Below are 25,562 nucleotides of genomic sequence, written 5' to 3' on the forward strand. Positions count from 1 at the left end.
CCTAATAAGCAGGCATATACATAGAATGAAGGCTACTGCTAAGCTTGTAAGCCGCCCTGAGTCTTCGGAGAAGGGCGGGATATAAATGGAATTAAAATAAATAAAAAAATTAAATAAAACAAAAAAATATAGATTGTAAGGGAAGGAAGGAAACCTACGACAAGTTCTTTATTTTCCTTTTGCGGGCTAAAAGTATAGGTCAGCTTTTAATTTTTTTTTCCTTCCAATTTTATTGGTTTTATAGCAAGATTACAAAAACAAAAATAAGAATACAAAGATAAAAAAAATGAAGCAAAGAAATGCTGAAGTTAATTAATAAACCTCACGCACACCAAAACAAACAAACAAATCAAAGAAATAGAAGAGAGAGAAAGAGCTGATAACCTGGAAATATTTCTATCTTCAGGGGCAAAGAAAGTTTTTAGTAGGTGGTCCTGCTGAGTCTTCAATTATTAGTTTTGATCTTCTCCCCAAAATTCAGATGAACATCAAAGAAAGTAGAATATCATTTTTTAAACCCACTTGTAAATTACCTCAGAAAGCTACACCCTTTGCCTGTTTATCACACAAACACGGACACACAGTCCCTACATACCTAATATATATTCCTGTGACCAACATATTTTCAGTTCTTTTTGCCCTCTGCGTATACATCATTATGTTCTGAATGCAACATTCTTGCTCTCCAATAATTAAATCATGACAGCAGATTAATTGGATTTAAATTCCAAATGACTACAAAAGCAGAGAGAAGAGTCAGTAGTCTTTCCTAATGGGATGGCTTATTCAGAACGTTTCTCTGACTGACATATAGAATGGGGTTATACATATTTATACTTAATTAATTGAGGGTTGCCCTTTCTCTGTAATGCTGCCCTAAAACATGAAGGCATTGAGAAATAAAAGTAAAAAAGGTAGAACATTTTATTAGAAACGGGATGATCTCCCAACCCCAGGCCCTCAGCACAAGGCCTGAAAAAGGAATCTTGTTATCTCTTGGCATGTAGTTTCGCAGAGGATAAAGAAATGGTTGAAATAATGGCTTTGTAAAAGACGTCTGGTTTAAAATGTGATGCAAACAGACTTCTAGATAAGCTTCTCACTGAATATGGCTCAATAGTTCTGTTTAACTAAATGAACCGTAAAACTCCACCCGACTGCTATGGTTGAGTTTTTACATGGGTCTCTTTCTCTGAAAAGATCATTCTAGAAGTGTTAGGAAAGAAGACTTTGCTGGCTTAAATTCAGAAAGTTGAAGTCCCATATTCCGGAAGAGGCCAGATTGCAGGCAGCCTTATTTATGTCAGTATGTATGTATGTATGCATGCCGCTCATCTCAACTGAGTGATTCTAGGAGGCTTACAGACACCCAATTAAAATGCATTATAAAACATTAAAACAATAAATAGCAATTATACATTTAGAATTCAATTAAAATAAAACTAACTAGGCTGGAGAGGAAGAAAGCAAGGTAGGGTACGTACAGGAAGGAGGTAAGAGTAGTCTCAGCGCCATTAGCCACCCCCAAAGTGACCCACCCAGGTTATTTGGCACAAGAAAAGGCTCTACTGGACCCTGGCAGCCAAAATTCCTTAGTTGATGGCATCCCCAGCATGTTCCTGTTGCTGGTACAGGTGGCTAGGTTAATCTGACCAGGGTTAGTCAGTTTCTCAGATAGCCTGGACCCATGCCCATGCAGGGCTTTGAAGGTGATAACCAACACCATGAATTGAACCCAGAAGCAAAAACTGCATTTGAGTCAAAAAGCCACCTTCCAAAAAATAATGGGGCTATAATAAAAACCCAATTTATTATTTTTTTTTACAATTGAATGTAATTAAAATTAAATTCATTACATGCAATTAACCTCCACATGGAAGCCTCCAAAGTGGGTTCAGGCAGTGACAAATTCTTCATTGCAGGATGTTTCTGAGACATTTTAAAGAGCCCCTGATTTGCCCTTCCTTAAAAACAACAACAACACCTCTTAATCCTATCTGTCTGGACAATTTTTGTCTAGTCCCTCACCTTCCCTTATTAGGGAAAATGGTAGAGATGATTGCTTGGCAGCTTCAGAGGGTCTTGAATGAAACAGATTATCTACATCCATTCCAGTCAGGTTTAAGGCCCAGTTATGGGACAAGAAACAGCACTGGTCTCACTTGTGAATGAGCTAGAACGGTAGTTGTGCATCCATCCTTGCTTTCCTTGACCTTTCAGTGATTTTCAGTTCCATTGATCATGATATCCTTTTGAGCTGGCTACATGGTTTGGGGCTGGGCAGCACAGTCTCACACTGGTTTGGCCTTTCTTCAAGGCCAGTCGGTGTTGCTAGGGAATGAGAGGTCCAGTGCAGCATGTGGAACAGCGGTGTAACTTTAGCCACTCTAGGAACCACAAGAACTGCCCATGAAGCTGCATTCTGCACCAGCTGAAGCTTCCAAATGCTCTTCAAGGGTAGCCCCAAGTAGAGCACATTGCAGTAGTCCAATCATGAGATGACCAGGGTTGAGTGACTGAATTCAGGGACTCCCAATCCAAGAAAGTGTGTAACCGGCATAGAACATGAAATTGTGCAAAGGCTCTCGTAGCCATGACTGCCAACTGCTCATTGAACAGGAGTCATGAGAACGCCCAGATTGTTTCTGTCTGGGGTACTCAGAACTAAATATGTTAAAGTCCCAGAACCGGAAGCTCCATGTACCCAAAGCCACTCAATCTTACCAGGATTCAGCTGAAGTTTGTTGTCCCCCATTGAGATCCCCACAGCCTCCAGGCACCATGAAAGGGCAGGGACGGCATCACGTAGAATAAATCACCAGGGATGGAGATGTAAACTTGAGTATTATCAGTGTACTAATGGTACCTCATCCCATGGTGGCGAATGATCTCATCCAGCAGCTTCATGTAGGTGTTAGAAACGAGGGGACAGAGTACTGAACCCTGCAGCTTGCCACAAAGGAACAGCTGTGAATTGGACCTCTCATTCTCTAGCAACACCGACTGGCCTTGGAGAAAGGCCAAACCAGTGTGAGACTGTGCTGCACAGCCCCAAACCATGTAGCCAGCTCAAAAGGTTATCATGATCAATGGAACTGAAAATCACTGAAAGGTCAAGGAAAGCAAGGATGGATGCACAACCACCATCTACCTCTTGCCAGAGATCATACACAAGTGAGACCAGTGCTGTTTCTTGTCCCATAACTGGGCCTTAAACCTGACTGGAAGGGATGTGGATAATCTGTTTCATTCAAGACACTCTGAAACTACCAAGCAATCATCTTCTCTACCATTTTCCCTAATAAGACAAAAATGCCCAGACAGTTAGGATTAAGAGATGGTATTTTTTGGTGTTTTTTTAAGGAAAGGAAAATCAGAGTCTCTTTAAAAGGTCCCAGAAACATCCCCTCCTGCAGTGAAGAATTTATCACTGCCTGAACAGAGGCTTCCATGCAGAGGTTAATTGCATGTAATGAATTTTAATTTTGATTACATTCAATTGTAAAAAAAAATTAAATTGGGTTTTTACTCTAGCCCCATTATTTTTCGAAAGGTGGCTTTTCGACTCAAATGTAATTTTTGGCCTAAAACACTTGTCTTAGATTACCTATTTATACTTATTCTATTTGAACTCTGAGACCAGTGTACCATGTATTACACCCTAAACAGCTTGGGTCTAAAATTTTGTGGATGACCATGAGTGTATAAGTGAACCCCTTTAGAGGTTGTATTCATATGTATTTGCATGATATATGTGCATTTCCAGTATAAAGATATAAGGTAAAAGGTAAAAGTTCCCCTGCACACGCGTGCTAGTCGTTTCCAACTCTAGGGGCCGGTGCTCATCTCCGTTTCAAAGCCGAAGAGCCAGCGCTTGTCCGAGGACGTCTCCATGGTCATGTGGCCGGCATGACTAGATGCTAAAGGCGCACAGAACGCTGTTACCTTCCCACCGTAGTGGTCCCTATTTTTGTACTTGCATTTTTACGTGCTTTCGAACTGCTAGGTTGGCAGAAGCTGGGATGAGTAACAGGCGCTCACTCTGTTACGCGGCACTCGGGATTCGACCCGCCAAACTGCCAACCATCTGATCGACAAGCTCAGCGTCCTAACACACTGAGCCACCGCATCCCTTTTATAAAGATATAAGATGTAGCAAAAAAAGTTTAGGTTTTTCCATTACTTTTCCATCTTTTTTCCCCCAAACTGTTAATATGTTTGTGACCACTAGATGGCAATATTGCTATGTATCATTTATAAGCAGATACCTTTAAAAATATTGTCAAAACAATTCTAGTTGAGTAAAGAAACTACCATTCCATAGATGTTATTAAGTTACAACTCCCAGAAACTCTCACTATGAACTCACTGGCTGGGCCATCTCATCTTTGTGTGAAAATTAGTCACTCAACGTAACTTATTCCATAAAACAAGCAAAAATTCAAAAGATAAGACAATTTTGCATTTAAAGGCCAGATTAAGGAAATGTATTATTTACTGAACTTTTAGAGGTGGAGAGTATGGGGGTCAAAACGATTCCCAAGACAATTGCCTGGGATAGAGGTAAGGAAAAAGTCCTTTCCCACATGGTTGATAAACTGGTTTTCCAACAAGAGATACTCCTTGAGCTGACTGAAGATACCTTCCTTCTGATTCATCGTAACTTGTGTGGATATGAAGATTGAAAATTTGAAGTTTATATATATTTAAAATAATTATCATACCATGGGCTGTATAAGCATGGAAGAATATCCATTTTTATTTGGGGACAGAGCCCCTGAAGAAACAGGAAATCAAGATTTATACCTTTTAAAAGTTAATATTTTTGCTATCTTCTCCTGCTGAATGAGTACTTCTCAGATCCAGAACAAATTAACTTAATTTCTGTTTCATACATTAAAATCATACACAGGTAGCACAGTTTTTAAACCATTAATTCAAATTTCATAAAACTCAGGTACTTCTGGCAAACCAGAAACTGTCAAGACTTACACTGTTAGTTTTTAAAATGATTTGCAGGTCTAAATTATGACAAATAGATTCTAGGATACTAAATAAGATTATTCTGTGTTTCTTGTTTCTTCCAGATTATGAACCCATTGACATGTTAAAATCGGTAGGATTGGTAATCTTTTTAAAAATTGCCCAATCAGCCATACTTTTACCAATAATTTCATCACTGCATTTCAATGTTTTTATTGATATTTCTTGCATTTTTAAATCTGACTAATTAAGAATTTGGAATACCGCTCAGAGATATTGTCCAGAATGCATACAGCCATAATGGTACAGTTCATAAAAACACAGAAATAGACACTAATAACATTGATTCCCAGAATGTTCTGGGAAATGCATTAGGTATAAATCATATAAACCAGGTTTATGTTAATTGCTCATGTTGATTTTGAACAGACCAGCTCATTAATTTTTTTTTTTGAAATCTGATTTTATAAAAGAAATTTGAACTTATTTGTTTTTATTCTTCCATATGAATACATGGCTTTGTTGGTTTCCATTTTTAATCTGAAAGTGCAACTCTGCAACAAACAGCAAATAGGCACGTAGACAAACTGAATGTTATTTGAGAATTGAGTTGCTTAATTCTTATTAACCTATTGTGTCTCCTCATAGCATTTATTTCTTTTAGAAAAATGCAAAAATGGCTTCATAAATTCCACTGTTTAAAAACATTTTTAAAATCAGACAATTTGAAATAAGCACATTTTTGTACAATTCAAGTCAAACCATTAAAATTGTCCCTGAGTTATTTCCAAGAAACTTTTGCTTGCACATAGGAAATGCTGTAATGGCCTATGGTTCCATGATACCTCGTTCATTGTTCAGCCTAGAATAAAGACGAACCGTACATAATTCAATTTTATCTAAGTTTATGCTTATAAGGGAAACCAGAATGACAATATTCCATAGTTCATCATTATTTTCCAATCAAGCAGCACATACTTTTCAATTGTTCTAGATCAATAAATCCCAAATGCTTTATTTAAGATATAAATATTCCCTTTTGCCAAAGAGGAGGGAAATCATAAACCCTAAGACTTTTTGATATACCATGAGTAAGCTGCTTATGAAATTTTATACCTACTCGGGAATAACACTATAAGATTTTTTTTTCTATCTTAAACAATTTGAAAGGATAACAGGAGAAAGGAAAACATTTTGAAGTTAGGCGAGTCAACATGCCTGCCTGAACAACAGATAATATGCATTTTCAATAAATGAAACACAACTATAAATATTTAAATGCAGTAAAACCCTTCATTAAAATAATTTTTTTAATTTATAAAAACTATAAATCTTGTCCTTGAAGTATGTAAACATTACCAAGTAAGACTTGTATTTGGATAAAAAGTCCAGTTCTGTTATGCCCTTTTAAAAGAGTTTTAAATGAAGGTACGGTATGCCTTCTTTGTAACCTTTGTTCCAGGATCTTGGAGAGGAAGGGGTTTTTTTTCCCCAGTCTCAACTTTTATTTCTTGATTTTATTGCAGCTGTGTGCCTCCATTTCAATGGCCTGATTCCCTCTGCTGGGTTTTTGAGATTTGTTTGGTAGCACCAGCAATACCAATATACATAAAATATGCATATGGAAATACAGTGATCTGTAAGTGATGAGAGATGTTATAGTTACCAACTGCAATACAAAACCATGGCTTTATAATACCACTTTAATAAGTTCCACATTTCAGCCAAAACCCATCATAACAGCTGAAGTGATATTCTGAGCAGATAATTTAATTTAATTTAAGGTTCTTTACATGGGACATTTCCTGCTCATCTGTTCACACACCTGTCCAGCCATTCTAATGCACAATTTGAAACTAAATACTTACTTGTATAATTTAATTGTCGGTTCCACAGCAAGAAGAACAAATGGTGCCACAGTGTAGCAAACCGACAGCTGAGTTGCCAGCCAGGTAACCATGTCATAGCCCACCTTGAGCGGCTTGGGTGAGATGAAGATGTGTCGGCAATTGTTCCTAACCTTATAAAAAAAATGAAATGTTTTGAAAGAATTTTCATACAGTGCATCTCTCACAGATTTCTAGTCTATGCCTATGCCACCTGGTTTTGATAAAGTTTTGCTATAATCTATGAAAATATTTGCTTTCTTTTTCCTACTACTTTAAAAAAAACTTTCAAAAGCTATGAAGAAAAGTTAGTAAGATTCAGCAGCTGAGTGGAATCGGCAGGAATACTAACCCTATGAATAAGCCCTTCCATTTCAGTTGAGTTACCCAAATGTTATAAATTTGATCAGATTTCTTTTCTCCAAGGGCCAAATGTGGTATTATAATGAGCATGTAAAGACTTTTCTGAAATGGAACATGTGTATCTATACAAATAATAAAATTTTACTCATACCGATTCTTCAAACAGTTTTACCTCTAAATTTCATTAAATAACAATATCTAACTTACAAAATCATTTTTAAACAGGTTACCCAATTATGTAAGAGCAGAAATGTAATACATATAACTATGTTCATATATGATCAGAATGAGCAGTGAATTGAACTGAATTTAACTGAACTGGGTGAACTGAACTTTTATTTGGCCAAATGTGATTCAACACACAAGGAAATTGTCTCCGCTACAGAAGTACCCAGTGTATATGCAAAGCAACAGAATAATAAGCATAATAATACCAATAAAAGGGGGAAGTAAAGAAGATAAGGAAAAATAATACTACAGCCAGACTCTATGGGTTGATATACATACACAATAGACAGAACTGTGAGAATTAGGTGTTCAGCAGAGTGATCACATGGGGAAAAACTGTCTCTGTGTCTAGTTGTTTTGGCATGTATTTTGCGCTATAGCGGTGTACCGAGGGGAGGAGCTGAAACAGTTTATGTTCAGGATGTGAGGGGTCTTTAGATATTTTCTCAGCTCTCCTTCTGACCTGCAGAATATACAGGTCTCCTATGGAAGGCAGGCTGGTTGCAATTGTTCTTTCTGCAGTCTTAACTATCCACTGGAGTCTATACCTGTCCTGTTTGGACAATTACAATAATAGTAATACTCTTTTTCTATTCTATTGTCCACACAGCCTCAAAAGCCTTAAATTCTACAACCAAAGAAACAGACAAAAGAACGCTGATTTCTAAATTTAAAGATTTTTTTAAAAAAACAAAACCCCAAGTACACACTAGAGTTTTCAAAGTGCTCGGGATGTGCCGTCAAGGATTAGCTACACAGATAACCAAATATGATTATTACATTAACAGATAGACAAGAAAAAAACCACAATTCTGAATTGTGTAAGTCTCTATTGGTTTCAATGGGAGAAACTGTTCAATGCACTAATTATTCTAATTTATAATGCTACTCAATGAAATATATAGGAAATAGCTGTACAGTACATGCTTTCAAAAGACATGATGCTTGAGACAGACACTATTTAATATAATGAAGGGAAAATGTGCTCTGCTTTGGAAATGAGTAGCACTTATGGAATCTACGATTAATTTATCTGGGCATGTAGGAAAAAAAGGATTAAAAGGAAAAAAAAGGATTAACAGGGATATATACTCTTCTGGCTGCGAGTGTCATAAAGATGCCAGTGATAAAAGTAAAATAATATCCAGGATAAACACCATGCCAAAGAGCTGAGAGAAGAAATGTTAAGGCTGTGGGATTCCAAGAAGTCCGATCATAACATACACTGAGAAGAGAATAAGAAAAAGATGTATAAATATTCAGGTTACATGCAATTATATCTAGGTTTATTACTATATCATAGAAATGATTCCGATTCTTTCTCTGTTTCAATCAAAAATGTTCTTAGAAGGACTAGACATTATTTACTGACTATTCTCCTAATTCACTACACATAAAAGGAATGGCAAATATTCTGATTTTAAATACTGTCATTAATTGAATTAGGATATTTCATACCTAGGTAAATCTAAATCTTAAAAGAACAAGTATCTAGAGCACACAGTATTTGTGTGGCTCTTACAGTACATAACTTTACTTTTGATCAGAACTTTAACGCCTTCTATTTATATTCAGATTAACAGTTATGGTTACGATTATTTGTAGAAGCGTTGCTAAGGTGAGAAGTGCACAACATCTGATGTTTGAAGCAATTCTTTTATTGCCTTTGTCAGTGTTTAGAAAGATCACTTTTATAATTCCTAAGTAAATCTGGCAATCTAATAGTTAAATTATTTTTTTATGGAAAGGGATTCTCATCCTCCTCCATCAACACGTGGAATTAAAATTGGTCAATGGTGTAAGAAGAAAGCATCACTGTTCTTGTGAACAAAAGAGGAAAGAGATGGTTCTTCGCAAAAAAAATATTGTATCCAAAGCTCAAGCCACAGTCATTTCAGTAAACAAGAAATCAGTACATTAGTGATAACAGCGTGCACATGCACACAAACACACACACACAAACATACTTTAAATGAGACAAAAATTAAAATGAAAGCATTTTAATCTAAGGTTGTGGGTAAACTTCCAGAAATGGATACACAGAGTGCCAATATTAGTAGGCAGTATCATTTGAAGTTTTGTCTTAGGGACAGAAGCATATTGTGAAAATCTTTCTTTTCTTTTTTTAATCGTTATAAAATGAAGAGAATTCCAGGAGAAAAAAATCTTTTTCATTTTCACAGAATGCAACACTGTATCCCTAAAATTGTATTTTAAATAAAGATTGAACCACTGCTGAAGAAAATCATAAAACACTTTTTTTTTACCGTTTAAGCCAGGCAGTTGTTTGAATATTCCAGTTTTCTAAGTACATTTTAAAACTTGTTGCCATCTAAGAGTGAAACAAGCATGCATTATTAGGTTTCCTAATAATAAAAATGTCAGTTTCCAGCCATATTTTAAGTTATATATCATTTCACAGGTCTCTCTTTATTTTTAAATATTTTGCAATTTTAAAGAAATATTTGTAGAAAAAAATCAGCATTATTATATTTGGATATGAATAAGCAGGGGGGGAGGAGGAGGAGGAGGAGGAGGAGGAGGAGGAGGAAGAAGAAGAAGAAGAAGAAGAAGAAGAAGAAGAAGAAGAAGAAGAAGAAGAAGAAGAAGAAGAAGAAGAAGAAGAAGAAGAAGAAGAAGAAGAAGAAAATGAATAATGGCTTTTTGCCCTTGCCTGCATATTGTACTAGTTCAGCAAATGCATGAAGTTTACTGCACGAAGTTTGGACTTTCTCCACTTTATTTAGACAAGTTCTTCTCCCTATGGGGTCTGGAACAATTTCCAGTTCCCTGTTATATCTAAAGAAGAATCTGGCCGTAATACTTCAACTTACCTCAATATTCCTGATATTCAAATTAGATAGTAGATCCCAGCGATAATTGCCTTTCTCATCCACACCATTGAAACCAAAACCAGCTGCATTATTAATTGCATCAGCTGCAAAAAAAAAATTAGGCTGAAATATAAAAAACTACCTGACATATGTTTAACAATTAACAATGGTGAAAAAAGTAAGGTTCTACATTTAGGCAAGAAAAACCAAACGTACTGGTATAGTATTCCTTGCTCAATAGTAGTAACTGTGAAAGGGATCTCGGAGTCCTAGTGGACAGTCACTTAAATATGAGCCAGCAGTGTGCTGCAGCTGCCAAAAAAGCCAACACAGTGCTAGGATGCATTAACAGAGGGATAGAATCAAGATCATGTGAAGAGTTAATACCACTTTATAACGCCTTGGTAAGGCCACACTTGGAATACTGTATCCAGTTTTGGTCACCACAATGTAAAAGAGATGTTGAGACTCTAGAAGTACAGAGAAGAGCAACAAAGATGATTAGGGGACTGGAAGCTAAAACATATAAGAAACAGTTGCTGAAATTGGGTATGTCTAGTCCAGGGGTCGGCAACCTAAAAAAGGAAAAGAGCCACTGGGAACCGGTTCCATCAAAAATTTTAAAAAGTGGGAGCCACGTGCGTATGTCCATGCACGCGCATGCGCAAAAAACGTTTTGCGCATGAGCAAAACGGTTTTTTGCGCATGCGCGGACGCACACGGTTGCCATTTTTTTTAAAGTGAGATGGAACCGGTTCCCGGTTGCCCGACGGCGACGGCCCGTCTGCAAAGCTGCCGCTTTCGGCAGCTTTGCAGATGGGCCGCGGCAGCTTCCTCAAAGAGCGGCGCCCCTGCCCATTCCGAGAGGTGCGCGCGCACCTCTCCGAACGACCGGAGGTGCACGCGCACCTCCCCAAACCTTTGGAGAGGTGCGCGCGCACCTCCCCAAACCTTTGGAGAGGTGCGCGCGTACCTCCGTGCGAAGGGGCAACGGCGCCGCTCTTTGAGGAAGCTGCCGAAAGAGCGGTGCCGCTGCCCCTTCGCGCGGAGGTACGCACGCACCTCTCCAAAGGTTTGGGGAGGTGCGCGTGCACCTCCACCCATTCGGGGAGGTGCGTGCGCACCTCTCCAAAGGGGCGGTGCCACTCTCCATTTGGAGAGGTGCGCGCGCACCACTGCCTGTTCGAAGAGGTGCGCGCGCACCGGGCAGCTGGGAGCCGCATGTGGCTCCGGAGCCGCGGGTTGCCGACCCGTGGTCTAGTCTAATGAAGAGAAGGACTATGGGTGACATGATAGCAGTGATCCAATATCTCAGGGGTTGCCACAAAGAAGAGGGGGTCAAGCTACTCTCCAAAGCACCTGAAGGCAAGACAAGAAGCAATGGATGGAAACTAATCAAGGAGAGAAGCAACCTAGAACTAAGGAGAAATTTCCTGACAGTTAGAACAATTAATCAGTGGAACAACCTGCCTCCAGAGGTGGTGAATGCTCCAACACTGGAGGTTTTTAAGAAGAGACAGCCATTTGTCTGAAATGGTATAGGGTTTCTTGCGTGCATGGAGGTTGGACTAGATGACCTCCAAGGTCCTTTCCAACATCATCATCATCATCATCATCATCATTATTATTTCTTAGAATAATCCATCTGATGTTATGTTCCAATAGAACTATTTTTCAATTCCCACTTTATAAGTGAATTTATTAAGGAAGATATAAAATAGTTGTTTTAGAAACCATGAATTAAATTCTCTTTGTATATATAAAAGACATCACTGGTTTTTGGAAGTAGGCCTAATTTAGAAAGCAAATTCAAGGAAGCAGAAGCCAAATTTATGTAAATATACTGTATAAATGTTAGTATCCAATTAACTGGACAACTACTTCTGAATGAATGTCAAGCATTTTATTTAGAATTCCAACTCAGTTAAGTTTATGTTCAGAGTTAACAAATCAAACCAAACCAATCAATCAATTTTAAAGGTAACATCTTGGAATATATAATTGTGGATCAAAACTAACAGTCCTGCAACAATATTTTAACTTCATAAAAACAGCTTTGGAATTTTAAGCACTTTGAAGACTAATTTTTTATTTGACTTCTAAATATTTAGCAAATCCATACTGTTTTTGCCGAGCATTCTCGAGAAGCTGACTGACTTGAACTTCTCCCCCGCCATCTGCGACTGGATTCAAGACTTTCTTAGGGATCGGTTACAAACAGTGAGGGTCGGGTCTGCTTTGTCCACCCCCCTGAAGCTTTGCACCGGCACACCACAGGGCTGTGTGTTTAGCCCCTACCGGTACTCTTTATAAACTTATGATTGTGTATCATCTAACCCATCCACTGCGATAATCAAGTTCACAGATGATACAACTGTGGTGGGTCTTATTACAGGTGGGGATGAGACAGCATATAGGGCGGAGGTACAAAAACTATCCATATGGTGTAGTAACAACAACTTGCACCTAAACATCGGCAAGATGAAAGAGATGGTGTTAGACTTCCGGAGAAAAAAGGAGGAACCTGCCCCACTTTACATCGGGGAGGACTGTGTAGAGAGAGTTTCCTCCTTTAAATTTCTGGGAGTCTACCTCTGTGAAGATCTGACCTGGAAAGTTAACACAACCCAGGTGGCTAGAAAGGCCCAACAGAGGCTTCACTTTCTTAGGGTCTTACGGAAGAAGAGGATAGAACAACAGCTAATGACCCTCTTTTACCGGTCTACTATAGAGAGCGTCCTCTCGTATGGTATTGTGGTTTGGTATGCTGGTCTGACAGCCGCGGACAGGAAAGTATTACAGAGGGTAGTGAGCACAGCACAAGACATTGTGGGCTGTTCCCTGACACCACTGGATGACATTGCCGTTGCCTTGGAAGAGTGAGGAAGATTCTCAAGGATGACTCACACCCTGGACGGTATCTCTTTACTCTCCTACCATCCGGTAGGAGATATAGGAATATAGCCAGCCGTACCAACAGGCTGAAAAATAGCTTTTATCCGTGGGCTATTAGGCTTTTAAATGAGACATAATCTTATGCAGAATTGACTTGGGAGGCCGGTGTGTGGTGTAGTTGGTTCACATGGTGTGGTAGGATGGAGGGTTTGTTGTCACTGTGTGTTGGGGGGAGAGAGCACGGGGGGGGGGGAGGCTCAGCTAATCTCAATGTACACATGTTGTACTTTGACAATAAAGGTTTATTATTATTATTATTATTATTATTATTTTGGGGGCTATCCAAATTTATAAACAAGAATAACAGCAGTTTATTTGATCCAAAAATATTAAGTTCTGTAGATAAATTGTGCAGAGAGAAAAAGAGGGAGTTAATGCTACTCAGTATTAAGAAAAAATGATAAACTCTAGGATTTACTGATAGAGAAAAGTACTTTGAATAGCATTAATTTCCTTTTTTTTCTCTACACAATTTATGTATGGAGCTTAATATTTTTGGATCAAATAAACTGCTGTTATTCTTGTTTACAAATAGGATAGCCCCCTTTTTATATGAAAAACAGTATGGATTTGCTAAATATTTAGAAGTCAAATAAAAAATTAGTCTTCAAAGTGCTTAATATTTTTTTATCAAATAAACGGCTTATTCTTGTTTATAAATAGGACAGCCTCCTTTTAAGAAAAGCACTTTGCTTTTCTCCTTTCCCAATACAGAAAGGTATTTATTACCCACAAACTCAATTCTACATTTTGTTTCTAACAACAGGGGAACAAAATTCAAACTATCTAATGTATTCTTTTGCATTTTTCTACCTATGCATTTTAATTTTTACATGCATTGCCAATATTGATGCTTAAGGAAAAATCCTTTGCTATGGAGGTTGCTGTGTGCAGGCCATTCACAATATACTGATTGCTACTGCTTTCAAGGAATGTTACAAAATGAAAACACAAACCTGATGAACTGGAGCATTTAGATTTCAAGTCCTATAACAAGCTCAACCATTATAAGATTGTGGGATTTGATCCAACATATCAGGAAGATTCTAAGACTTAATCTAGATGGGTGTTGCTATACAGATAGTCCTTGACTTACAACAGTTCATTTAGTGACCGTTTGAAGTTACAACGGCACTAAAAAAATGACTTATGACCATTTTTCACACTTATGACCATTTCATCATTCCCTTGGTCTTGCGATCAAAATTTGGATGCTTGGCAACTGACTCATATTTATGACGGTTGCAGTGTCCTGGGATCATGCAATCAACTTTTGTGACCTTCTTATAAGCAAAGTGAATGGGGAAGCCAGATTCACTTAACAACTGTGCTACTAACTTAACAAGTGCAACAATTCATTTAACAGCTGTGGAAAGAAAGGTCATAAAATTCCCCTAACAAATGTTTCTCTTAACCACAGAAATTTTGGGGTGAATTGTGGTCGTAAATCAAGGACTAGCTGTATTTGATAAGTATAATGGACTGAAATATTATTGATGTCCTGGACTGTGTGCTTGACATCACAGTAAAAACTGCTATAGAACTACAAGGACATGCTCAACACAAAGTAAGTAAGTAAGTCTAAATAAAAATATTATCAGATGTTTAATGCATATATGAATTTTACCTTGTCTGATATCCTCTGACACTTATTCAGACTAGTCAAAAGTCACAAAGTTTAATCAGAAATGATGTGCTTAATGTCAAGGGCAGGGGTAGGCAACCATGGCTCTTTTATGACTCATGGACTTCAACTCCCAGAATTCCTGAGCTGAGTTGAAGTCCATGAGTCATAAAAGAGCCAAGGTTGCCTACCCCTGGTCAAGGGTATAATACAGAGATATTCCTTTGTTTTTGTACAACATTCATGCCTTAATGGATAAAATGGATACATCTACATTAAGCATAAGCATGCCCTGAAAAACAATCTTAAATAAACCTTACCAAGTGTCCAAGCAAAGTAGTATTTTGGCTTTGAGGCTTGCATGACCACATATAGAAAACCAAGTCTTGTCAAGAATGAAGATTGATTCATAAATTGATCATCAACAATGTAAGTTGCTGGGAAGGTCTTGGTAAGCGTCAAGAACAACACCAGAGACACAAGCGTGATACCAAGTTTCTGCTGAATGGCTCCCTACAAGGAAAACAGAATAATACAACAATATGATTACATCTGAGAGAATAAAGACTTTTTTTTTAAAAAAAAGTGTTTTAAGAAATAAACTACTGATAAGTATGATTCATGGCACTTGCTAATTTTGCAAAAGGTATTTTCTTCTGGATTATTCCTATTAATAATGATATGATCTCTAGCTGTGGAGACAGACAGCCTCTTAATAGTCACAGCTGGAAAACACACATATAAACATAAGCAAGTCCTCCTTGTGAGTTGCTCAGAAGTTTCTAAAGAAACAGAGTGCAGAACGTGAAGGTTTTTATCCTAAACCAGGAAAGCTCTTTTTATATATTTTTTATCATAACTGATACTGTTTATTGTGAAAACAATTTCAACATTAAGGCTTAGCATTTTGTAGCTTACCACTGGAGAAGGATCAGGAAATCTATCACTACTCCTCTGTTTCCAGCTGACCTTTAATAACTTCATCTGCACATGTCTCCCTTCAATGAAAGCTATATAATCCTTAAAATTGCTGCATGGGCCAGCAATAATACTCATGAAGTTGAGCTGATAGCTCAGATACTCCAGCAAGGAAGGTCTTGTCCTGTCAAAACAAAAAATGAATTATTTATATATGTAGATTTCAAATACTTTTTGAAATAAGCAATTATTAAATGTTTAAATAAATGACACTTTTAAACATAGTTCAAGTCTGAGAAAGAAAAACTAGTGAAACATGTAATAAATTTACAGGATACAACGTTTGGAGGACATTGTCAAGAGTGAAAATCCTCGTACAATGACACTTGGAGATTGATTATTTCATAAATAAAACAATTTGTGTAGGCAAGAGAGACAGAATTCATCTATGAGATTATCTGATTAGGCAATTACTCTATTTATACATAGACATTTGGGTAAGGATCTCTATTCAAATCTCAACTATATCTTCTCAGCTATTATCACTGTCTAACATTTCACTTCTTGCTAGAGCAGACATGAAATCCTTATCTATAACTGCCTCTTCTGCGACTGGGGTATTTGTGTCAGGCACAAAAATCAGGAACCAAGGTTGTTCAAATAAGTACAAGTTTACTTCATGCTAGTTCTCTACAAGAATCTAAACTACTAATGGCCAAAGCAAAATGGCGGTAGATAAACAATGGAATTCGAGATGGACTTAGATCTCTTGTGGGCGTAAAGGGACTTCAAGCTGATGACACACTCCCTCGGGCTCAGCCTGGTCATCTCCTACAATTTGTTTAAATAGGATACATGGTGCACATATAGAAAAATAAAGCTAGAATTAAAAATCTCCTTTTGAGAATCTTATAATACATGACATTCAGTTTAAATATTTGTACGTGCATCTTAATTATAATGGGAGAAAATCAAGTTAAAATCAATCCTATTCTTCATATATTTAGATCATGGAAATTATAATAATTTCATAAAACATAAAATAATAATTTCAGAATTTAAAAGTGCATGGATCATTATTTACATTACATTAACATTAAATAGAAACTGTTTAGCAGAAGTACATCTAAGATAACCCAGGATTAGATTTTTAAAAATCGTAAGTGCCACTGTATTTTCTTACTTTATAGCAAGCTGATTCTGTTCAAAAGTTAGATCTTCTGCTTTTTTACCTATTCCTATTGAAAAGACATAACAATTAAATCAAGCTTTGCAAAAGGGAGACAACTATAGACAATAAAATTAAATTCTAATGAAAATTCATACATTACTAGATGCTGCATATAATCCACATTTATTTTCTGAGGGCTTCAAAAAGGGGATCTGGGCTGTTGACAATTATCTTAAATAATTCCTAGAAATTATGTTGGCTTATGGCTAAAGTAATGCTTGTCATATACATTTATTATAAACCTATAGTAATTGAACTTTCATAGTTCCTCAGATCAATCAGTTATCCCAGCACTCTTATCAGACTGTTATTTCAAAATAGGTGATAAAATATAGCTTTTAGTAGCATGTGTTTTTTTTTGCCAAAAGTCCTAGGCACTGCCAGGGACCTTTTTAAAAAGAATAAATAGGAGAATAGTAGCTAGAAACTTATTAACCGTCTTGGTAGACTGTATTACACATTAGTGTAATAAAATAATAAAAAGCAATGTTCCTATAAAATGAGATGAGATTAACTTTACAGTTTTATATGAACATACTAAAAGTCTCATTGAATGGACCTCTGAGCAAAAATAGGACCATGAGACAAATTTTTATTTGTGGACCTACAGTATCTGGTCTATCAATGTCCTCAGGCCTTCAGGAATTAGAACTGACCTTTTTCCAAACAACGTAGACTATAGAGTTGAAAAAAACATGATAGAAGTAGAGAAGTACAGAATCCTTCCATACAATTACCAAGAAAACTTTATCAATGTGATGATGTAGTCTCCCAAGGAACCAATCTTGATCTGAGGGAAATTTTAATCTTTTTTTAAAAAAATACAGACTCAGTCTACTTTAAGTAATTTGGGATGGGCCAAAATTTCATGTAGTATATCACTGACATGACACTGAATACAGAAAATTATTTAAATCCTCCCCCCAACACACACACACAAGAATTCCAAGATCTAAATATTCTCATTTATTTCAGTCTCTTTCCTTGTAATGCAGGTAAGGCAGAACACAATGTTTCAAAACACTGTTAAGGGAGTGTTAAACCTACAAATGTTCATTCTAAAATAAACATTGATATTTTTGCTTTCAAGGAGAAAATGAAATTGATAATTATTATGTAAAAACAGAGTCTACGCAGCTTTTAAACTCTCCCATAACTAACAAAATCATTTAATCAGTTAAGGAATTCTGGACAGTCTGGACCGTTTCCTTTGTTTCTTTGATAATTTATATCTTTTCCTCCAGGAGCTACATGGGGTGCATATTCAAATAGCTTCCATGGTTGAAGTTTGACTAGGAACTAGAGTGCCTGAGTCCTAGTGAGTCATTAGCTACCACACCTTTTTCTTATTTTTTAATTCTTTCATAAATATGACTCAGTCCATCAAAACAATGATGTAATTTCTGACAACTTATTTATGATTTATATATATTTGTAATGTTTTCAGTTCTGTTCTATTTTTTAAAAAAAAAACACAGCAGAACAAATAAGGGTTAAATAAGTAAAACTGTTCATAGACTTCAGGGTTTTTTTAATTATTATTATTAACAAACCTTAATTGTAAAAAGATGACTTCAAGATCTTGGCAGAGACAACATATACTGACTACTTTTTCCCCAAACGTTGCCAATGTCTACATACAAAATGGAGAATAGAAAAATAATCTTCCTTACCATCATGAACCTGAAATGCAAGAGTTGTGATCTTTTGTGTTACAATCATCAATGGGCTGTAATAAAATGCAGAAAGATAGCATTTTCATGCTCCAATATGTTTATATTTTTCACATTCATGCATTCTTATGATTTAAACAAGCTGCAGCTCCCATCAGACACAGATAACATGACAAAGACAATGGGAGACACACACACACACACACACACACACACACAAACACGCACACAGAGTCTGTGTTCTCACAGCACAGGAAGATGTAATTTGCTTAAGCCTGGGTTACTGATTAAACCCTGAGTTGCATTCATATAACTATCATAAACCATAATTAACAAACTACAAGAGATAGATTCACCCATTGTACTAAAGCAAAATTGAGCCCGTTCGACTATGGTTTAACAGTTTGTATGAACTCAGCTATACAGAATTATTTGTATCAGGACAATAATCTAAATTAGGCAATATGACATACTACGCTTCATATGTGTCTGAAAAAAGTAAAACTTGTATCTCCCTGTTCAGAATTGACATTTGATGTGGGTTTGAAATTCCATAAGCTGCAATATACTTGTTGGAAATCAATCATTTATGCACATTCCATACAAACATGCCTACAACTGCAATGGTAGTTCAATGGTAGCAAGAGCCCTTTATAAGACTGATTAGAAGTTACAAACTGTGCTTATTTGCTATATGTCAAGGAGGGCAAACTACTAAACAATTTCTTGCTGTTTTGTTGGTAGTATAAACATATATTTTAATATAAATGTATACATAAATGTATACTTTATACAATTGTAAAGTTTTATATTTTAATGCATGTTTATGGTTCTTTCTAGCTTTAAGAATTTGTTCTGAACAGTAATATTCCACAGCAATGGCAAGACTACAAACCCTGCATTTGAAACAGCTGTTCAGCAATAAGTTGATTACATTCCCTTGTCAGCACATCCTCTTGATCAATTACTTCGGTGTTTGAACACACAGCTTACAAGTCAAGTCAATTTTGTAGCAAATTCATTACAAGTTGATCTCCAGGTACACATAGTTCAAATGACATTGTATCTTCCCAAATGTGCTTGCATATATAATTAACAAGCTTTGTAGCTTGCTTTGCAGAGAAACATTGTAATGAACTTAATATCTGTGCACTTTCAGCTAAACACCAGAATCCAAGCCACAGCCAAGATATTAGCTTAATTTAGACACTTTATCTCAGTGATTCCTAACTTTAATTTCTCATCTGTGAGCTAAAATAACAATGCTTTGTGAGGATGAAGCTATTTACGCATACATTAAGCAAGAAGGCCACCCTAACAGCACCTAACACTGTGAATGGGGTGATCACTTTCATTTACTGTACTTTTTCCACTACTAGAAGCAGTCAGTTTCAAAAATTAGTAACGGAATAATAAATACAGCAAATAGATTTGAGGCTGATTCTATCAAGGAGAGAAGCAACCTGGAATTAAGAAGAAACCTCCTAGCAGTGAGAACAATTAACCAGTGGAACGACTTGCCTTCAGTCATTGTGGGTGTTTCTTCACTGGAGGTGTTTAAGAAGAGACTGGACAGCCACTTGTCTGAAGTGGTCTAGGTTCTCCTGCTTGAGCAGGGGGTTGGACTAGAAGACCTCCAAGGTCCCTTCCAGCTCTATTCAATTCTAAATACATGTGTATATACATATATGTGTGTTTTCTGAGGTTTTCGTGGGTGTTTGTATGTAGATCTTTGGTCATTCGGGTTTTTTCCCCACGTAAAATTGGAGGTATCAGGGCAACGTTTCGACGAAATCTCATCCATCATCCTCAGGCTGGTGACTTCAGCTTCGTTCTTCACACACTTCTCCCAGAAGAACGAAGCTGAAGTCACCAGCCTGAGGATGATGGATGAGATTTCGTCGAAATGTTGCCCTGATACCTCCAATTTTACGTGGGGAAAAAACCCGAATGACCAAAGATCTACATACATACATACATACATACACACACACACACACACACACACACACACACACACATATACATACATAAATAAAGGTAAAGGTTCCCCCGCACATGCGTGCTAGTCGTTTCCGACTCTAGGGGCCGGTGCTCATCTCCGTTTCAAAGCCGAAGAGCCAGCGCTTGTCCAAGAACATCTCCGTGGTCATGTGGCCGGCATGACTGGGCGCCAAAGGCGCACGGAATGCTGTTACCTTCCCACTGTATTACATATATATACATATACATATATATATACACAAATATACATACACATACATACACACACACACACACACACACACACACATGCTCGCTCTTTAAGGCGAATTAAAATTAGAATACTGTTAGTTTTCAGCCCTTGACATTCTGTATTTCAATGATTACATGTGGGACTTATTGCGGCAATCTGTGTTCAGCAGAGTGATGGCACAAGAGAAAAAACAGTCCCTATGTCTAGTTGTCTTTGCATACAATGTTCTATACCACCATCCCGAGGGAAGGAGTTGAAACAGTTTGTGTCCAGGATGTAAAGACTGAGAAGATAGATGCAGACCCTTCACATCCTGAACACAAATTGTTTCAACTTTTCCCCTGAGGATGGCACTATACCCCCTCATGCCATCACTCTGTTGAGCACCTAATTCTCACAGTTCTATCAAATGTGTACGCATATCAACCCATAGAGGGTGGCTATAGTGTTATTATTTATTTCTTTTATTATCTTATTATTATTATTATTATTATTATTATTATTTTCTTTGTTGCCTTGCAAGTACAGTGAGTGCTTCTGTACTGGAGACAAATTCCTTGTGTATCTAATCACCCTTGGCCAAATCAAGTATTCAAGTCATTGGACCTTGTGGCTGCCAGGTGATGCTAGGGCTTAAAGCTGCCTGGAGTGGGGCTGGTGCTTGAGGAAACACTTCAGCCAGCACTGGGACAATGGCAATGGGCTAAAATTGTTGAAGGATGGCACCGCTGAGGAATGCTCCCTCAGGCCTTCCATCACAGCAAGCCCCTCACTCCCTGGCGCCTGCCACGATAGCTACTCTGGAGACCATAGCTCTCTCCTTATGGCCTGTCTGGGACCCCTACCTCTTCCTACATTGCAGTCATGCAAAGTCCTCGCTTAAGAACCTGCACAATCGTGGGGTCACCACAGCAGCTGGAATTGCCAAAATGTTCATTTGCTAAACAACGTGGTCACATGAGGTTGAGGTTTATGAGCTCATCTCACTTAGCAATGGAAATCCCAGTCCCAACTGCCATTGTAACCCAAGAACTAACTGTAAAAATAATTTCCAGGCAAAGCCTGGATGAGAATACAGACAGGCCAACAGTATTTGAAGTTATAGTAGGGCTGAACAAATGGTAATTATTTTTCCATGAAGTGCTACCTTAAGTCACATGATCAATATTTGGGTGCTTTACAGCCTACCTGCATTTATGACCGCATGGGCACTTCACGTCCCCCCAGCACGCCCTTCTGTCCTTCATTTCTGCCCTTTTAGCAACCTGCATATCAGTACACCTTGCTGGTGGCCTTGGGGCTGACGTAGAGGCATAGGGCCTTTAGCAGTCTCAACTGGCCACGACTGACCCCAGGGTTTAGCCCCAGGGTTGCCAACACCCACAAGAAGGGCCACCTCAAGCCTTCCATGGCCATGGAATTATTCCAGCTGAAATATTTGTACTTTCAGTTCAAATTTTATCTTTAATCACTTATGAAATTTTTGATGTCTTTCCTTCCAGTACTCTTCGAGATTTCTTTTGTGTGATTACCGCATGTGGCAAAATCTTTTTTGTTGTAGCATTTCTAAGACTTTGTTAAGTCTTAGATCTCTCTCAATTTAGGGGCACTTTCCCAACCCAACATTCTTGAAATGTATCCACTTGTGCTGCTATGGAATTAAAGGCTTTGTGACCCCGAATATCTAAAAGAAATGTTCCCATCACTGGCAACAGCATCTCCCAAACTCCTGTCTGAAATGTACTAGGTTCTTGTGGCTCCTTGTATTGTGAGTCTATTTCCCACAACTCTTGATTAATACACCATAAATTTGCAGCTGAAGCCACTGAAATGGCTAGATTCAAAAGTTAAAAGGGCAAGGAATCCTTTCAACAAGTCTGATAAGGATGCATACTGAAATACCATTTTTACTGCACAACCTTAAAGTTGCAGGATTTTGTTGATTAAGCATGCCTTTGTATTTCTGGAACAATGGAAAAGATGAAGTGCTCCAATTGGTCAAATATCTAAACAAAGATCTCTTGATTAACTTGTCCTCTGTGTCTGAATTATAAACCGGTATTAAAACTGGGAAAAAAGAAACTTACCAAGACCATCCTCTTGCACAAAAGAGTAAGACATTAAAAAATATAAAAAATATAAAACTATAGTTATAAAAAGCAGATGATACCACTCTAATGGCAGAAAGTGAAGAAGAACTAAAGAGCCTCTTGTTGCGAGTGAAGAAGGAGAGTGCAAAAGTTGGGTTGAAACTAAACATTAAGAAAACCAAGATCATGACATCCGGCCCTCTCAATTCCTGGCAAATAGATGGGGAAGAAATGGAGGTAGTGACAGATTTTATTTTCCTGGGCTCCAAGATCACTGCAGATGGGGACTGTAGTCAAGAAATTAAAAGACGCTTCCTCCTGGGGAGGAAAGCAATGGCAAATCTAGACAGCACACTAAAAAGCAGAGATATCACCCTGTCAACAAAAGTGTGTATAGTCAAGGCTATGGTCTTCCCAGTTGCAATGTATGGCAGTGAAAGAAAGGCTGAGCGCCAAAGAATTGAGGCCTTTGAACTGTGGTGCTGGAGAAGACTCCTGTGAGTCCCTTGGACTGCAAGGCGATCAAACCGGTCAGTCCTAGAGGAGATCAACCCTGACTGCTCTTTAGAAGGCCAGATCCTGAAGCTAAAACTCAATTACTTTGGCCACCTAATGAGAAGAAAGGACTCACTGGAGAAGAGCCTAATGCTGGGAATGGTTGAGGGCAAGAGAAGAAGGGGATGACAGAGAATGAGGTGGCTGGATGGAGTCACTGAAGCAGTAGGTGTGAGCTTAAATGGACTCCAGAAGATGGTAGAGGACAGGAAGGCCTGGAGGAACGTTGTCCATGGGGTCGCGATGGGTCGGACACGACTTTGCAGCTAACAACAACATAGTTATAAATGTATTAAATTATTTTTAAAAATTACAAAAAAAACCATTATGAGTTCATAAATGCCGGTTTATCTGAATATTTTGATCTTTAAGCAAGTAGAAACATCATTGTATGAAACTATATTTTAAATAAGATGTTTGGATACATTCAGACTGGTCATGGTTAGTTACTGTGTATAAGTAATCCTGCAATGTTTAAAAGACTATTTTCACTAGAAGGTTACTAATTCTACCTATGCCAGGTGAGCCAATTAAACTGCATAGATTTAAAAATGAACTAAATACACTTCAAGAAAAGAGCTGCAGCAAAAGAACAAGAATAAAACAGCACCGTATTTATTCCTGGAAAAGACACGCTATATAAAATACATTTCTAATTTTTGAAAACATATAGTTCCAATATTCACCATCTCACTTTTGGCCCCATCAACAGACCCTATTCATTTGAAATGTAAATACTTACTAAAAGCCTGAAAGATTAAATTCATCTAGTTCCATCATCTAGATGTCCATTGTGACATATTATTAATTCCGATGAAATAAATCATATGATACTGAATTCCTCTTATTTCTATTTATTATAGTATGAAAATATGTATTATTACTACTTACCCTGAGAAATCTGTAGTGAGAATACCATACTGGAATATATATATTCGGCTAATATGGCACAGTGTGAGGTATCCCATAGCTACCAAAAAAGAATACCTAGAATCATATGCATTGATAGTATGAAACACTTTAGCCAGAACATTGTAGTCAAAAGAAATTGTAAGTACAGTAGAACCTGGCTCCCGAAGGAGCTATTTATTTTGCTTAGGTTTGCTTTTTGATCTATTGTTAAAAAGTTTAGACAGGCAAATTTTCATAATTTCTTATGGCTTTCTTATAATCTGTGGGTCTGAAAACTATAGCTAAAATATAACCAATCTCAAATAATTTTAGCGGAATTGATGTCTTGGTTTGGTATACTTCACGGGGCTGACATCAATTTTGTAAATCTGGCTGTGCTATACCTCCTCCTTATAGTTCAGTAAATTAGGAAGGTGTCTGTCTGAGCCATTTCAGAGTATTTTCTGTCTGTTGTAGACTTAAAGAATCACCTTATAGAGGAGATATGTGGCAAATATACATTTAATAAATAAATAAAAATATACAGCATTTTCAACCCATCACCCTGTCGTTGGATTTTGTATATCTCCAGTGAGGTAATCTTCCTCGCTTTTTGTAATAAGCACATTTAATCTGTACTCCACACTGTCTTAAAATGGCTGAAATAAGAGGTGCCACAAGACAGGAACACAAGGTCATGAGCAACCATTAATCAGATCAGTAAAGGAACGTAAAGAAACAACAACATTTTAAAACATTACAGAGTTTTTGACACTTCCGATAGACATACAAACTTACCTATGAATGTTGGCAATACTGGCCATGTTCATGATGAAATAACTTATCATCACTAAAGTGAAAATGTGAATCGAGTACCTTGGAAGAAGAAAAGAAATTCCATTTTCCAAGTGATAGCTACTGCACAACCTTAAAGTTGCAGGATTTTGTTGATTAAGCATGCCTTTGTATTTCTGGAACAATGGAAAAGATAGATAGGAGATGAGCACCGCCCCCTAGAGTCTGCAACGACGAGTGGAGTAAAAACACTTTTCTGAATTAACTAAAGGTGAAGGAGTCCCTGCAGATTTTTACTCC

General features: G+C 37.4%; 1 protein-coding gene across 4 annotated transcripts in view; it reads right to left on the bottom strand.

The window, feature by feature from the left end:
* Positions 1-4,735: 4,735 nt before the first annotated feature.
* The window catches only part of MBOAT1 (membrane bound glycerophospholipid O-acyltransferase 1), a 31,331-nt gene continuing 10,504 nt past the window's right edge, over positions 4,736-25,562 (bottom strand). Inside the window, exons 3-13 of one of the 4 annotated variants that reach the window (XM_081324817.1) lie at positions 25,266-25,343; positions 24,468-24,563; positions 18,696-18,751; positions 16,975-17,029; positions 15,843-15,975; positions 15,194-15,386; positions 10,295-10,398; positions 9,728-9,792; positions 8,553-8,685; positions 6,852-7,003; positions 4,736-6,620 (exon numbers count right to left, since the gene is read on the bottom strand). In XM_081324817.1, coding sequence (XP_081180943.1) covers positions 6,488-6,620; positions 6,852-7,003; positions 8,553-8,685; positions 9,728-9,792; positions 10,295-10,398; positions 15,194-15,386; positions 15,843-15,975; positions 16,975-17,029; positions 18,696-18,751; positions 24,468-24,563; positions 25,266-25,343 — 1,198 coding nt within the window. In that variant the 3' untranslated portion in view covers positions 4,736-6,487. Of the gene's footprint in view, positions 6,621-6,851; positions 7,004-8,552; positions 8,686-9,727; positions 9,793-10,294; positions 10,399-15,193; positions 15,387-15,791; positions 15,976-16,974; positions 17,030-18,695; positions 18,752-24,467; positions 24,564-25,265; positions 25,344-25,562 lie in introns of all 4 variants that reach the window. The other 3 variants (XM_081324816.1, XM_081324818.1, XM_081324819.1) reach the window with 3 other exon arrangements.

This window comes from Vipera berus (assembly GCF_964194415.1).
Source record: "Vipera berus genome assembly, chromosome: 3".
NCBI classification, from domain to species: domain Eukaryota; kingdom Metazoa; phylum Chordata; class Lepidosauria; order Squamata; family Viperidae; genus Vipera; species Vipera berus.